Here is a 14,661-nt window from a genome sequence, read left to right on the forward strand (position 1 = left end):
CCTTCTTGTCCTATTGCTTGTTACTTGGTTAAAGAGACTCATCCCCAGCTCTCTGCAACCTCCTTTCAGGTAGTTGTAGAGGGCGATGAGGTCTCCCCTCAGCCTCCTCTTCTCCAGACTAAACAACCCCAGTTCCCTCAGCCGCTCCTCGTACGACATGTGCTCCAGACCCTTCACCAGCTTCGTTGCCCTTCTCTGGACACGCTTGAGTAATTCAATGTCCTTTTTGTAGTGAGGGGCCCAAAACTGAACACAGTAATCGAGGTGCGGCCTCATATGTAGTGGCCTCATATGCAGCCATACTGTAAGGGAAACCAATTTTTCTGTTTCACTTCAGAGGAATATTTTCCTTTATTGTTGTGTGATGGAGTCTGGGCCTGACTAGCCTGAAAATAGCAGAAATGTGCTGGAAAAAATAACAACAGAGTTATTACAGCTCTTGGGAGGAAAGATCCCTCTTCCCTTCTCTCGCCAAAAATGGCTGATTCCATCTCAAGTAAGCAAATCATACATTTCAGCAACAGAACTTGTTCAAGACTAGTTTTTACAAGGATTATCCAGTCAATGAATAAAAGTTTGTGTATTTTTAGCAGGGGAGGCTGGAAAAGCTGAATATGTAGTTAACCTTACAGTTCAAATTTTAAGCAGTTTAGTTATATACAAGGAGACCTCTGGACATGGAGGCTAGTATCCTGTTTTCCCATAGTAAATGACTGCTGTTCAGTGTGGCAGACACCTTGCTGTTAAGGAGAGTAGGCTGATGAATGTTGTCTTTTAATGCGGTTCCTGTTGCTGCTGATGGTGTGTCTGTGCCACAGCTCTGAAGATGTAGAACTACCCTAGTTATCTTCACATTAGTGTCGCTCAGACACAGATAAAAATCTGTCTGCATCACCCAGGGCTCAGCACAGGCTAATTTCCCCTGTTTATGCATGTTTCTCATTAGCGAGAAAAGTCTACTGTCACCTACACAGTTTCTTGGCATGAAAAACCTACCATTGAGCAAGTTGGCCCCATGGCGTGGGATAACTAGGCAGCTCTGCCCCAGCCCTGGCCTGCAGTTCAAGGCGTGCCATTTTGCTGTTGCTGTCTGCTGGATCTCATGTGCCTCCACAGGCAGTGCAAGGCCAAAGGCCACCTCTGTGTGGGCTGTTATAAGGTCACAGGAGACATTATAATTGTCTGGTCTACCGTCTGTGGTTTGATTGGAGATAGAGACTGAATGATTTCTAGTGCCCCAAGGATGTCTAAGTAGACATCTTCCCAAGGTCAGTCTGTCTGCCAAGGATGAGTTCTCCAATATCCCCACTGTTATTAATCCTGAAAATTGAGTTGTGTCAAGGGGTTCCCACTCAGGAGACTCCTATGAGGTAGGAGCCCAGAGTCTTGGTTTGGCAAGAACAGTGACTGAGAGCTTGGGGGAAATTGTAAAACATGGTATGAGGACACATTTTAAAACCTGTTGTGCAAGTTCATAATTTCTCTTCTAAACGCACACATGCACAAGGAAAGCAGAAAGTCTCACCAAGTCCCACTCGTTTGAGCCGAGTTCCGCATAGCTTTGATGCACTGCTTATTTTAAAACATAAAACACTCGAAACATAAGACACTTGTGCAGCTGCTTTTTCAAGATGTAACAGTGCCAGATTTCTGTGTGGTTTACAAGTTGTTTTGGAAACATTCTGGGTTTTTTCTTTTTTTCTTTTTTTTTTTTTTTTTTTGAAACCCTCACCCTGAAGAGTTGCCTCCCCTTTCTCCATGCAAACATTTTCATTTTTACTTTAGGATTTAAACCAATAGGACTGTGGGGCAAGCATCTTGAAAAGAAGCCCTGAGGGTCTTGTTAGCTTTGTTAGTTCTCACTTCAGCTTTTTTTGCTTTATTTTTCACTCCCAAGAGGCATAATGCAAAATCTGTGTGTAATCAGAGCTAGAGACTATGCATGCTGTTCTAGGATAATATTGTCTCACCCTATTCTGCTTAGTACTTTGAACATAACCCAAAAAGCTTACTGGTTTTAAAACAGCTACTCTAAATCAGTACCCATAATACCAGTGCCCTTGTCTCAGTGGCTCAACTGGAACAAATCACAGTTTTTGCCCTTGGACAGTGTTTGCTATCTGAATATCATAATGACCTTAATAAACAAGAGCTTAGACTTGTAAATGAGGTAAATAAGATACTGCTTGAAGTAAAATGAGGGCAGTAAGGAGCTCATACTTTGACATTTGAGTAGGACCCTCAACATCAGCAAGAATGCAATCTATCCCACTCAGAAGAGTGGGAATCAGAAGATCTTCCTCCACCAGGTTGGCAACTAAGTGGGATTGCAGCTCTCAGAAGCAGAAATATCATTTTTTCCTTTTATTGTCCACACTATTGAACTCTGCCGTTTCAGAGTGGGTTAGTCCCTTTCATCAGACAGCTATGAAAAGTGTGGTCTTTTCTTTCTTCCTGGAAGTCTCTCACGCAGAATGTGATTCTGGGTACCGGATGGTTTCCCTTAAAATGCTCAGAAAACTTCCTTTTTCTCTATGATTGACCTCAATTCTGTGGTATTTCATGATGTATCTCAGAGCCAGAGAAATAAACTTTTCTCCAAAGTAAATGGAAAAAAATGGTTCTTTATAAAATACAACTGTATGATAACATATATTTTTCACATAAGGATTGATTCTCAAGGTTCTCAAGATCTATATGACCTGCAAATTTTTGCTAAGAACTAACCCCCCAGAATTTCAAATCATAACATCGTTTCCTGTTACATGAGGCACAGGGGAGACCCTTTATATATCTGAAAGCTTTGTTTACTTCACAAAGTTTTACCAAAGAAATTTGCCATCTGAGAGCAACTTGCAAGTATCTGTATTCAGTTTGTCTTGTCAGCCACAGCCCTGAGCCCTGACAGTCTGAATCACCGTGATGGGCAGCATAAATCTTGTACTGCCATTATAATGTATGGGTGGATGCTGAATTACCTGTGAACATGTGATTTCTCCAGCAATGATCCCACAGGACTCACCTGCTGCCATCAGGGACCACACCAACAAAACTTGTCCCCTCAGTGTTCTTGGGAGCCCTCTCAGTCCTCAACATTTCAGAAAGGCCACGTTTTCCCCCTCATCCCTGCTGTGTGAGAGCAAGAAAACAGACCCTGCATGGCTACATCTAAAACTCCAGCTAAACTTCATGTTGCCATCTGGTCCTGGGAAGAAGTCCTGGATCTCCCCAGACTCTGGCTGAAGAAACAGTGCAAACCAGGTGTGGAATTTCCAGACTTTAACATGTTTATTCAAGCACTGAAAAGGAGATGCAGGGTGAGGATCTGAAGAGGAAGACAAATGCTTTGAAACCAAACAGCCATTCGCCAGACTGTGCTCTGCTCTTAACCCCTGAAATGGCTGGCAGTGCCCATGGGCCTACCAGGACTGTTCACATGGATACCTGTAAGGAAAGCACTGAGGAGCTGTGACACTTTCCTTTCCTTTTAGCTGGGTTAGTTGTGCTTGAAGTACCCTTGAGAGCCACCCTCTCAACCCCTGCTCAAACACGAATCGCAATAAGGAGGAAACAGAGCAACAAGATGACCATAACAAGTTTCTGCTCAAGCATCCTGAAGCAGAGGCAATGAGACCAGACGGCAGCAGGATTTTATGCTGAACTAAAGGAACAAAATCTAAGTGGACACCGAGGTGCTGCCCATCTGCCTGGGTGAATGTGGATGAGCCAAAGTACAGTTGAGTGGCCAAGACCCCTGTGGCTGTTAGATGTGAGGACAGTCCTTTTTCTTACACCAGGATATGCACATGGTGCACAGGGAAAGAGTCAACTCTACTGAGTGACCCCTCCACTCTACACCAGCCTGAGAAGAGTGCAAAAGCCTGTGTTTTGCATCTTCTTTTACGACATTAATTTCATTCTGCACAATGTAATTATAATTTTTGAAAAACAGTTTAAAAATAGATTTGTCTTACACTCTAGACTCAAGCTCATTAACACTTTATCACTTTCATAATTGATTAATTTCAATTTCCCAGGAATTGCCACCAACAGTGATTTTTTTCATCATGGCCAGAAAGATTAGACTCTGTAGGAAACCATAAAATTGAAATCCTGTGAGAAAGCATGGGTTAGATGCACAACAGAAGACTCTGGCAGAAGTGCAAACCAGGGAAGTTTCTGCCCGTCCTTGCTGAGGAGAAAAAAACAGAAACAACTTACAGTTTTATGGAAGAATCAGTAGGAAAGACAAGAAAGACAAAACAGACCTGGGCTGCCCAAGACAGTCTAGAACTGTGCAACCAAAAAAACCCTACAGCTTAGACAGATGAAAGAAGCAGAGGCATCAGATTACAGAAGAAATAAAAAGGCCTTGAGAAGACAAAACAGATAAACAGTGTCGGTGTTTTACAAGAACACAGTACTTAAAGGCCATACAGTACCATCCAGAAGGTCATCAAAACTAATACAAGAAACAACGTTAGGGACAGATACTAGGAACTTTTGAACAAACAGAGCTGTTGTAAAAGACACCATAAACACCCTAAGGATTTATACCAATGTAATCTAAATTTCCCTCTATCCAGCTAAAGCTCTTTCTCTTAATACCACCACCAGCCTAGTGCATGAATAAGGGCCTGAAGGAGATTTGCATGTGCTCAGGGAACTGAAGCAATAACCTGAAGGAATTACATCACGCTCTCATGATCTCTGTGAAGCACGGCAGGTATAGTGACAAACGCAACAGCCTCAGCACCTGGTAGTCACTGCAGTTCTCTATTACAATACCCAGGGCTCATTCCCTGGCAAAAAACTGCTAACCTGGCCTGTGCAACAGCTAGGAACATCAGAATCTGGAAGCTGGAAAGTCAGTAACCTCTGCCTTGGAGTGATCACATCCTGATAGTGAGTAAAAGGCTGAGGAAAGCAGAACAGCAGCAAAACTGGTGAGTGCTGCTTACTGCAAAGGTCACTGCAAGCAAGGTCATGGCAACTGTGGTATCAAGCCAGAGACTTATATCAAAGGAGAGAAACACCAATGAGAGGTCTGGTTAGGAGACTGTGGAGTTATAATCCTAAATCTTAAAATAGAAATAAAAAAGTGGATTCACTCCCATGATGTCAAATCTCACAGTTTACCAGAATTTGGAAATATAAAAACATCTCAAGCACATCCAAGCAGGACTTCTGAGGATGGTTGTGTTCTCAGTAGTCCTCTGTCGACACAACTGCTGCAGAGTAAGGAATTCATATCTTTGAATTCAGATGTCTCTGAAGGATTGCAGAGGTATCAAAACCAGTGAATAGGACTAACAGTACCATTAGAGAAGAAGAAGCTGAATTAATTGGGTCCTGTGAGCCTGTGTAAGCAGTAAGAAGATGGAAATTGGGGTGGTTTGTCCATGTGACCAGAACAACAGGACTAGTAAACACGATTCTGGAGGGAAAAATCAAAGAGGAAAGGAAGGCAGAAAGCCCAGGGACAGTGTGACTCAAAAACATCATCATCTCAATGGAGATCTAAAGATGGGAAGATCTAAAGAGTAAAGGAAACACGAAGACAGATTGCAGCCAGTGCCTAAAGATGACACTCTTCAGAGCATGTTGGTGTAGTAAAGGGAAAGATGAGACAATCTTAAATATTTATAGCAGTTCATAACCTGGCCATGTCCTGTTCACTTACTGAGTTGCTCAAAGGACACAAAACAGAGTATGGTCAACAGTGAACCACATAAAAATTTTTTTTCAATTAATCCTAATATCTTTGTTTTAGACTGCTCAAAATTGCTCATTGATGTACACATTTCCCCTTTCATTTCCTGAAGGTGACTTTTTTCTGTGGTCTTCTAAATACTGGGTAAAATTCAGTTTGCTGTGTCAATATGTTTGGCTCACAGAACTCAGCCTATTTTTGCTGTTGCTTTTGATCATATTCTTGACATCCTGACACTGTTCTGGTGAGACGTAAAGATTTCCTTGTTCTTCAGGCATCCTGGGTGTAGTTTTATGAGCCCAAGAAAGGTGAGTTTTGTCACTGCAGTTTTCAGCAGGATTACAGCAGTCTGGCAGAAAAAGTGTCTGCTTGTAGCTTTTGCAAAAGTCATGAGTTCCTATAAATGGCAACATCGTGATCCCTTCCTGAGCAGCAGTGCTCACGTCAGTGAAATGTCTCCAGCTACCCACAACACATCCACAGCCAGAGAAAAGCACCTCTTCCTGTCTTCTCAGAGCAGGGTGCCTTAAGGTCAGTAATGGCACTGGGGGACAGATACGTTGTCCCCAACAGTCAGCAGAGCCCTTTTTAGCTGTACAAACTTGCTATTTTCTGCATCTTTCCAAGAACCAGAAACATGCAACAGGACCCACTTAATGGTCTCCACAAGCAAATGACAACCATTCCCACAAGAGATGTTCCTATACCAAACCCATCATCTGCCACCCAAGAGCAAAGCCGTCAGGAAGCACTACTTACCAGTGATGCCTGCTGGTGGTCAGCAGGTGTCTAGATCAAAACAGGCTAAGGAAAAAGTGTTACAGTTTCTCTCAAGGAAGACCTTCCACACAGACTGCAAGGCTTTCTCCGTGGGTGCTGTGCTGGGAGCGGGTCCAAGTGGCCGTGGTAGCCCTGCACAGGCTGCTTGATGCTGCCACTGTTCGGAATGAATTTTGGGCAGAGCATTGGTCTTGATGGTGCTAGTACCTTGAGTAATGATCCATCCAAAGCAGTGTTTTTCTATTCTTACTTGTTTGCAGGCCACCCAAAAATGTCCCAGCAGAGCTGTGTGTCTCTGCACGATGAATTCCAGCCTGCTGACAAATATGCTTGATTTTGTCACCTTCTGTGACCTCTCAGAGCAGACCAGGGACAGTTCAATTTCTATATACCACCCGCTGAAAACTCCTGTCTTTAAGCTCCTGCAGCTTTTGTACCTAGCTGCTTTAGCAATATGATTTGTGGTGTTTTATTCTATTTAACTATATATGGGAGGAGAAGTAGCTGTATGGTGTCAAGGCACTTTTATACGGATACTCCTGACACTGAAGGGCTCAGACAGATATTCTTTTGTCTAAAATTCCACCTCCCAAGTGGCAGAGCTTCCTGGCACAGAAACAATCATTAGTCCCAACCCAGGCGATCTGCTCATGTATGTAAACATGTACAGGTGCAGCCTGCTCTCTTACATACACCTGCAACTTGGAATGCCAAAGTGAACATGTGGTTCTTAACAGAAAAAAGTCCCTAAAACCATTGTCCTCACAAAGGGCTTTATTTAATTGCTGGAGATTCAAGTGAGTTCAGGCTCTTGGGTTTTGGTTCATTCTCTGGAACAGCACTGGGTTTTGTCGTCATTTTTGTTTCCTGTTTCAGAGCTGCAAAGCAGATGGATTTCAAACTATAGAAATTGTTCATGGTAGATGTTTAATGAAAATCCCTGACTGAAACATGATTCTTATTATGGAAAAAGAAAAAACTTGCAGAACATTTATTGTTCCAGTTGTGGGAGAAAAGTAAGGGAAAGGGATTGTTTTGCTTGAAGTATGTTTTAAATTCCACATTGCAGGCTGGTATCAGTGCATACACTGAGGTTGATCTGTTCATGCTGATCCAACACAAATTGATGTTAGGAATGCCTTCTGAGAATTACATGGCCTTTGCCTCTTTAAAGAATGCCTACATTGGTGTATGTAGCCCAAAATAGCAACATGCTCAGCCTGGGCTAGGGCAAAGGGGGAAGTAAAAGGAGGAAATGCCTTGTTTGGGGAATGAGCTGTGAAGCTGAACAAGAGACAAGCTTGAGCATTTCCTTCCAGTGGGATTTTCTGCTGGCTGGAGAACAAGAGCCAGTGCAGGGAGCCGAGGGAGAGGAGAGCCAGGCGGCTGTCTCCCTCCTGCAGGTGTTGGAGGCCCTGCTTTCTAGGGGAACTAACAACCAGGCAGGCAGGGCAAGGAGCTGGAGATGTTTCACAGGGCTGTGAGTCATGGCAGAATGAAGAAAGTGAATAGCTGGGCTTCGTGTCCACAGCTCTGAACTAGGGCCTAGAAAACAGCAAAGGAAGATGCAGAGCAGCTGTGGGGACTGCTATGTGGGTGTGAGCTGGTGCTGCTCCTCGAGGACTCCTGGCGTGCTCCTGTGGCAGGAACAGTGCAGCTCTGGGGCTCCCATTCTCCACCACCAGTAAGTGGGCATTTTTGAGAGTCCACCACAGATTTCCTTAAACTTGTCAATCTCTGTTTGTGATGGTGTGTTGTGTACATACAGGCACAGACAATTTGTGAGACTATAAAGCTGAAGCAAAGATGGATGCTTCTCTCCTGCAGATCCATCTCTTTCTCTCTGTCTTGTGTTATCGGTCGATGTGAAATTTTCTCCACTGACCGGTGAATTTTTTCTAGCTTAGCAGTCAAAAACTCTATAATAACATGTGAGATTCGGGCTACACAATGCCATAGCATGCTGTTATAAAGGAAGTCATCTTGAAAAACTGCAATATTGTATAGATTCTATTTTGCTGCTTAAAGGAAAGTGCTGTTGCTGTATAACACAATGGGAGGGAGAAGACGGCAGATACAAATAGGCTGCGCTCACACTGCCTATGTGACCCCAGGTCAGAGCCCACACGCATAGTAATGAAACAGTAATTTCTATTTTTTTTGCTTCAAAGCACTTTGTCCATCCAGACCAGACCAGATTCCAGCGTGGAGAGTCACAAGGTCATCCCCATATGTATTGTGGTTATGCAGATCCTTAGAGATAGGTGGGCTTGTAATGAACCCTTTGACTGTGACCTGGGGTTTTTTCTTCCCATTGTTTCTATTACTGTCACAACACTATGATATCTCAAGCTAACCATTCAGAAATCCAGGCTGAGACATTTCTTCTCTACTGTTTCCCTGAAGAATCTCATTGCATTTGGCTGTCTGAAGCCAGTTCTTTATGTTTCTTCATATTAGTCTATGCAAATACTGGACAATCACAGAATATAGGAAGTGTGAACCAAACCCACCAGGTTTTTTTACCATACAGCTCAAAGAAAACAGTTGCTGACTGTCTTTTTTGTTTTTCATTAGTCCTGTACCTGGAAGGATCTGTCCTTGTATTTGAGGATATCTTCAAACTGGTTGCCTTCTACTGTGTCAGTAGGTGAGTTGGATTCATTGCTTCCATGGAGGGGTTGCTTCGCTCTCCCCTCTGGACTGCCTTTCTTCAGTATCCAGTCACAGCACAGCCCACGCTGTTTCCTCTGGTTTCCTTTAACCTGCCAAACCAGGAGGTATTTCAGAAGCTAGTATCTATGATGGGGCCAGATCACCCAGTTTCTAGCCAGGCACACCATAACCACAGCTGTCCCTGAAGCTGGAAGCTTTGAGGAGGGTCCATAGGGCTGCACCCCCAAAGGACTGAGGCACAGGAACTGGGGCTAGCAGGGCATGGAGGAAAAAGGGTCCTGGATTAACTATTTCTTATTAAAAGCAGCTTTAAGTATCCACACACACCTGGCAGTGACTTAGAAAACCTGCTAGCAGACTGTGGCCTGTGGGAGACTCAGAGCGCTTAGTCACCTATGGGGAATCTAGCAAGGAGAGTAGTCCTGGAACAATTTTTGTTCTTTAGACAAAATTTAAAAATAATATAAAGTGATAAAGTGAGACCTTGTTTGTCTGCAGAAATACCAAACATAGTGGACACAGAGATAGTAAAGACCTGTAAGGTCATTTTCATTAGAGCAAGGTTTGATCAGCAGAGGAGTCCCTCTGTGTAATTAAACACTTGTATGCAGTCTCCTCTAATCTGTGTGTTTGTGCTGAACACATTGCAGCGATACCTCCACAACCTACTTACCTCATTTCTGCTGCCGCAGGCCTGGTTTTGAGTTCAATGTAAGATTTCGACCTCCCCTATATAAACTTATATGACTCTTAAAGTAGTTATTTCAATTTAAGAGGGGAAAGCAGATTCAGGATATGTTTACAAGGCAGTTGTGTTAGTGACTTGGTTAGGTCACACAGTAGGAACAGTCTATGGTATGGTACAGTGTGCTGCAGCTTACCCAGCCAGTAATCTTTGCACCATTTTGAGGGCTGCTTCTGCAGCCAGCTGAGTTCAACACTGCTGGGTCAGGACTCCTACCCACATGCAAGGGACCACGCTCTCTCTCACCCACATCAATGAAAAGACATTTAGCCATCTAGATGTGTATAGACCCTATCGAATGGGCATAAATTAACCCCTGTACTCATACAAAGATTTCTGTCTTACCAAAGCAAAGAAGAGCCCAAGTGCAAAGAATTGGACATTTCTAGTCAAGTGTCTAGTGGGAGGGAAAATATGCTTGCTTCTGCTTTATTGCAGAAAGGATCATGGTTTAAGAAATGGTCCCAGGAAAAGCTTTTCTGTTAGTTCCTGTTATAGATGTTACTTCTGAGTGTCAAATATACATTCAGATGGTTCAAGTGATTTTTTCAGATTGCTGTCAAAAGACAAGGTAAATAGGGAAAAATTTTCTGAGAGAAGCAAGTAATAAAAAAGGCTGCTTAGGCACTGGCCTACCATTTGCTGGCAGCTTGTAGGAGCTCTCTGTGACAGTGAGTAGAAAGATCTGTTCTCCAGGCTGTAGTAAATAGTCATCTATAAATAGCTGGAAACAGCTTATCAAGGCTGACAAGCTCTTCCAAAAGAAAGGTTGGCCTGGCTAGATTACCTTAGATCACAAAAATAACCCCTGTAGGTAACAGATGACTCGGTGGCTTGTCTGCAAGCTGCTGCCCCATGAATAAAACCAGATTTTTTTTTCTATTAGGATAATGTCTTAATGTTTCCTGATTTTTAGATGTATTTTTCTACAAAATAAAAGAAAAAAATAAATAAAATAGAAGGCAGCTACTCATGCATGTGACAACAACAGCAAAAAATGTAGAAGGTCCATGGACCCTCTTCCTCTTTTAAACCTATCTGCCATGAAAAAAAATAACTCTGGGATCACATCAATTTTTGTCAAACAATGTGACAACAGAGTGCTCAGTGGTGCACAGACAACCCATGGAGTACACAGTACATCAATAAGGTATGTATCTGTTAATAAGGGAAAAAAATAGCCCCCCTGCATTCATCTGTCAACAGATCGGTCCTCCCCAGGTCTGCAGTCACGTGCATTTTTGGGGTGTGTGTTTGCGTAATGGAGGCCACCTACTCACAAGGCCAGCTTTTTCTGAAATAATTTCCTGCATCTTGCAGAACATTTTGTTAAACTTTTTAATGTGTGAAATTATCGTGCACCATTCCTTGCTACCTTTTAGGGACTATTATTATTGGTTTTTCCAGTCCTTGTTAGAACGGGAGTTGATGTAGAAACAGGTTTAGAAAATTGTCATTGGGCCAGAGGTAAACCTGAACAGTACATACACCACCAGGCCATGAGCTCCTTTAAATTATTTGAGGTGTGTTTCAGAGAAACTCAAATAACATCCTTTGAGAAACTGTGTCTTTTTTTCAGTAAAAATACAGCAACTTTCCAGAAGTCTGAGAGCGAAGAGTAGAGGGATATATGTTTTCTCAGTGACATGCAACACTTCATCGTTGTCTGTCACTTCACCCAGGGGCTACCCTTCCCCTGGAGGGGTCTTCCTTCCCTAACACTACTGTGTCTTGCTCTGCCCCCATGCCTTACACTGACACTGATTTTTAAAAGATGAAGCAGGGTGGGGAGAGTGGTAAAGAGAAAGAAAAAGGACTGCAAATCCCCTCCACACCAAAAAGAATGGCTTTTCTAATTACAATAATTCCCATTTGCAACACCTCACTTTTCATGAGAAGATATTTCAACTCTTGTGGCCTCCCCTGCGGTGAGAGGCGTTCCTGCTGTTTTCAGAGGAGGAAGCCAAGATGCAGTGATTAAGCTAGTGGACTTATGAAGCATTGCCACAGGAGCTGATGATCTCTTGTGAAATCAGGGCAACCCAGGCTGGTACAATGTCCATGATGCCTTATTGGCTGTGAGATCTTCCTTTGACAACATCCAGGACTTTGCAGAATAGGCCTGAAATTGTAAGCCAATTCAATTATTAAAACCAACAGTAAATTCTAGAGTTCCTAACAATTGCAGGGTTTATTCTTTTGTTGGTTTTTCACTGTGTTTCTTTTTACAGGGATTTGCTGCCCTTCACCCTGAAGCTACCACAAGCAATATTAGAAGCCAGTAACTTTCAAGACCTTGAAATTATCTCTAGTCTGGGGATAGGTAAGTCCCTCAAAGCAGCCAGAGTTTCATTCAGACTTGTGAGAACGATGGTGCCTTGCACAGACATAATGTAACTGGAGGATAGATGAACTATTGTCTTCAGAATAGCTGAGGAGGCCTGAATGCCAGAGAGAAGATTTTTATGATCTTTATATTTATAGAAGCACACTGAAAAAAAGGCCACTTGTCCCTTTGGACATAAACCTCCACTTGGACTTCCATGCAGGGTGTGGGACCTACAGTCTTACTGTATAAACTGGTGCTTTCAACAACTGAAGCATGGCTCAGCCTCTCAGGATATCTTACACACATCGGAAGTAGTTGGCATTTGAGGTATATGAAAAGAGAAAAACACCTTTGCAATTTCCCCTTCTGATGTATGGGGGCAATGCTGATGAATGTGTGATGTTTTTGAATTTTGATATTTCTTTTTCCTCTTGCAGGATTTCTAATTGGTAGAGAAATATGTAGTGTCCCAGCATGTTCTCTCACCTCACACTAATCAGCTACATAAATGAATGTTATTTTTAGTGACAGCACCAAACGAGCGAATTTTAGATCAGATGTATAAAGTTACAGAGTTGGGAAATACAGTTCTGTTGACTAAAGGAGGTCTTCTTCCTATTCTTTCCCATTTAACACACTCCACTTGAGACAGCTATTAACATTAGCCACTCTCATGTTATTTTGCTTTTCAGTTTTCTCTCACCTGTTGAAAACAGCCAAGCAATGGTGAAAGCTGAAGAGTTAGTTCACTTAGAGACATTCACTAGAGCACCCTGGGGCTTTAGGGATCTATTTTTGGATCTTCTGCATTATACCTCCCAGAAGGCATGGGCAAACACCACTGGTTTCAGTTCAGGCAGCTGTGTTGAATTTGGCCATCAGATTTGCCTCTAACACTTTCAGCATCCTCTATTTTCAATATGTTCTGATTTGTCAAAGCATCCTTGAGTATGGTAGCACTTACTGCTTAAAGAAGGGTACTTCGCAACTTGAGTAAGTTGCAACATTATTATTAATTTTATTATAACAACTGTAAAAATTTGGATTAAAATATAAGAAGCGTATCATGATTCTCCAACCTTCGGTCTAATTTGAGCCAGCAGAGGAGATCCTGACTCGGGCAACAATCTCCAGCAACTTCTGAAAGGAAGGATTAACTAAAGCAGAAGTGCCAAAGCAACGTTGGTTGTAGTTTTCTTCCTTTTCTCCTGTACACCAGTGATCATAAAAGTGGTGTTGCTTGGAGGTTTGTTTGTCATGGTACATTGCATGCCAGGAAAGTTTCTGACAACAGAAGAAAACCTGCTGTTGTGTAAAGGTTTCCTGGGAAACTTCTTGGAGTGCCATGCTGTCTCAGTAAAGTCAAACAGGCTGAAGTAGTGAGTGATGCTGTTTACTATTCTTGGAACAAAATTTTGTGGGTACAAACAGTACGTGCTACCCGAAGTGGCACTCCCAAAGGAAAGTTAGCATTTGTTTGAAATGCTAGTGTGCTGCTTTTTATTTATTTCAAAGTGATATGTTTTGTGAGGGCGTAGAAGTAAGATGTCTACCTGCAAGCTGGATCTGGCTGTTATGTATATTGTCAAAGAGGATGTACTGCAGGCCTTCAAGTCCTGACCTTGCTGGTACAGAAGGCATTTTAGCAGGACAATTAGTGTGATTGCACTGCACAAAGAGCACATACCATCACAGACAAGCCAAAATCTCAAAGAACTGCTTAATTATTCCTCCCAGAGTGTAAGCTAAAGGAAGAGCCAGGACAGCAACCCTTGATCAAACTGCCTTTCCTGCTGTGTGAAACAGTGTAGCTGGGCTGGGAAACCCCCTCTCTGAAGCAGCTGTGTAACCCTTGGTAGGACCACCTCATATGGTCCTTCACAAGTCTGAGTGGAGCATTGCATTTTCATCACAGTATCTTATTCTGACCACTACTGAGAAAAATAGCCAACTTCCCTTTTGTAGATTGGTTTACTCACCATTTCCTCAGCCCATGAGACTCCACAGCATTATATTCTGACTTAAACAAGCAACTTCCACTGTCCTGCGTTTGCTGATACCCAGCAGAGTTGGAGAGTTTAAAGGAAATCGCACCCCAGTCTCAGATGTGAGGGGGTTGGCAATGTGATGGTATTAGTGCGGTTGCATCTGCGTATCTACTGAATTCTGTTGTCAAGAGTGCTGCTGTTCCTGGCAACACTTTTATTTTAAGCTTCTTCATTCTCCTCCCTCTCATGGTAGGAAATCAGAGAATAAAGCTGTTCTAACCTCAGCCTCCCTAAGAAAACATGCTGACATGCTTATAAAGCCAAATTAGCCATGGATACTAGCCTAGGCTGCAAGAGGCTAAATTGGCAATTTTATTCTGATGGGAATTGACAGTCTTTTAGTACACTTGTGCGCAGCTTATGTTACGTG

At 42.8% G+C, this 14,661-nt stretch overlaps 1 protein-coding gene across 1 annotated transcript in view; it reads left to right on the forward strand.

The window, feature by feature from the left end:
- RIN3 (Ras and Rab interactor 3) overlaps positions 1-14,661 on the forward strand; it is a 70,235-nt gene that overhangs the window by 34,239 nt on the left and 21,335 nt on the right. Inside the window, exons 4-5 of the mRNA XM_074824971.1 lie at positions 9,071-9,143; positions 12,146-12,237. Of these exons, the coding sequence (XP_074681072.1) occupies positions 9,071-9,143; positions 12,146-12,237 (165 nt within the window). The remainder of the gene's footprint in view (positions 1-9,070; positions 9,144-12,145; positions 12,238-14,661) is intronic.

This window comes from Strix aluco, chromosome 4 (assembly GCF_031877795.1).
Source record: "Strix aluco isolate bStrAlu1 chromosome 4, bStrAlu1.hap1, whole genome shotgun sequence".
Lineage (NCBI taxonomy): Eukaryota > Metazoa > Chordata > Aves > Strigiformes > Strigidae > Strix > Strix aluco.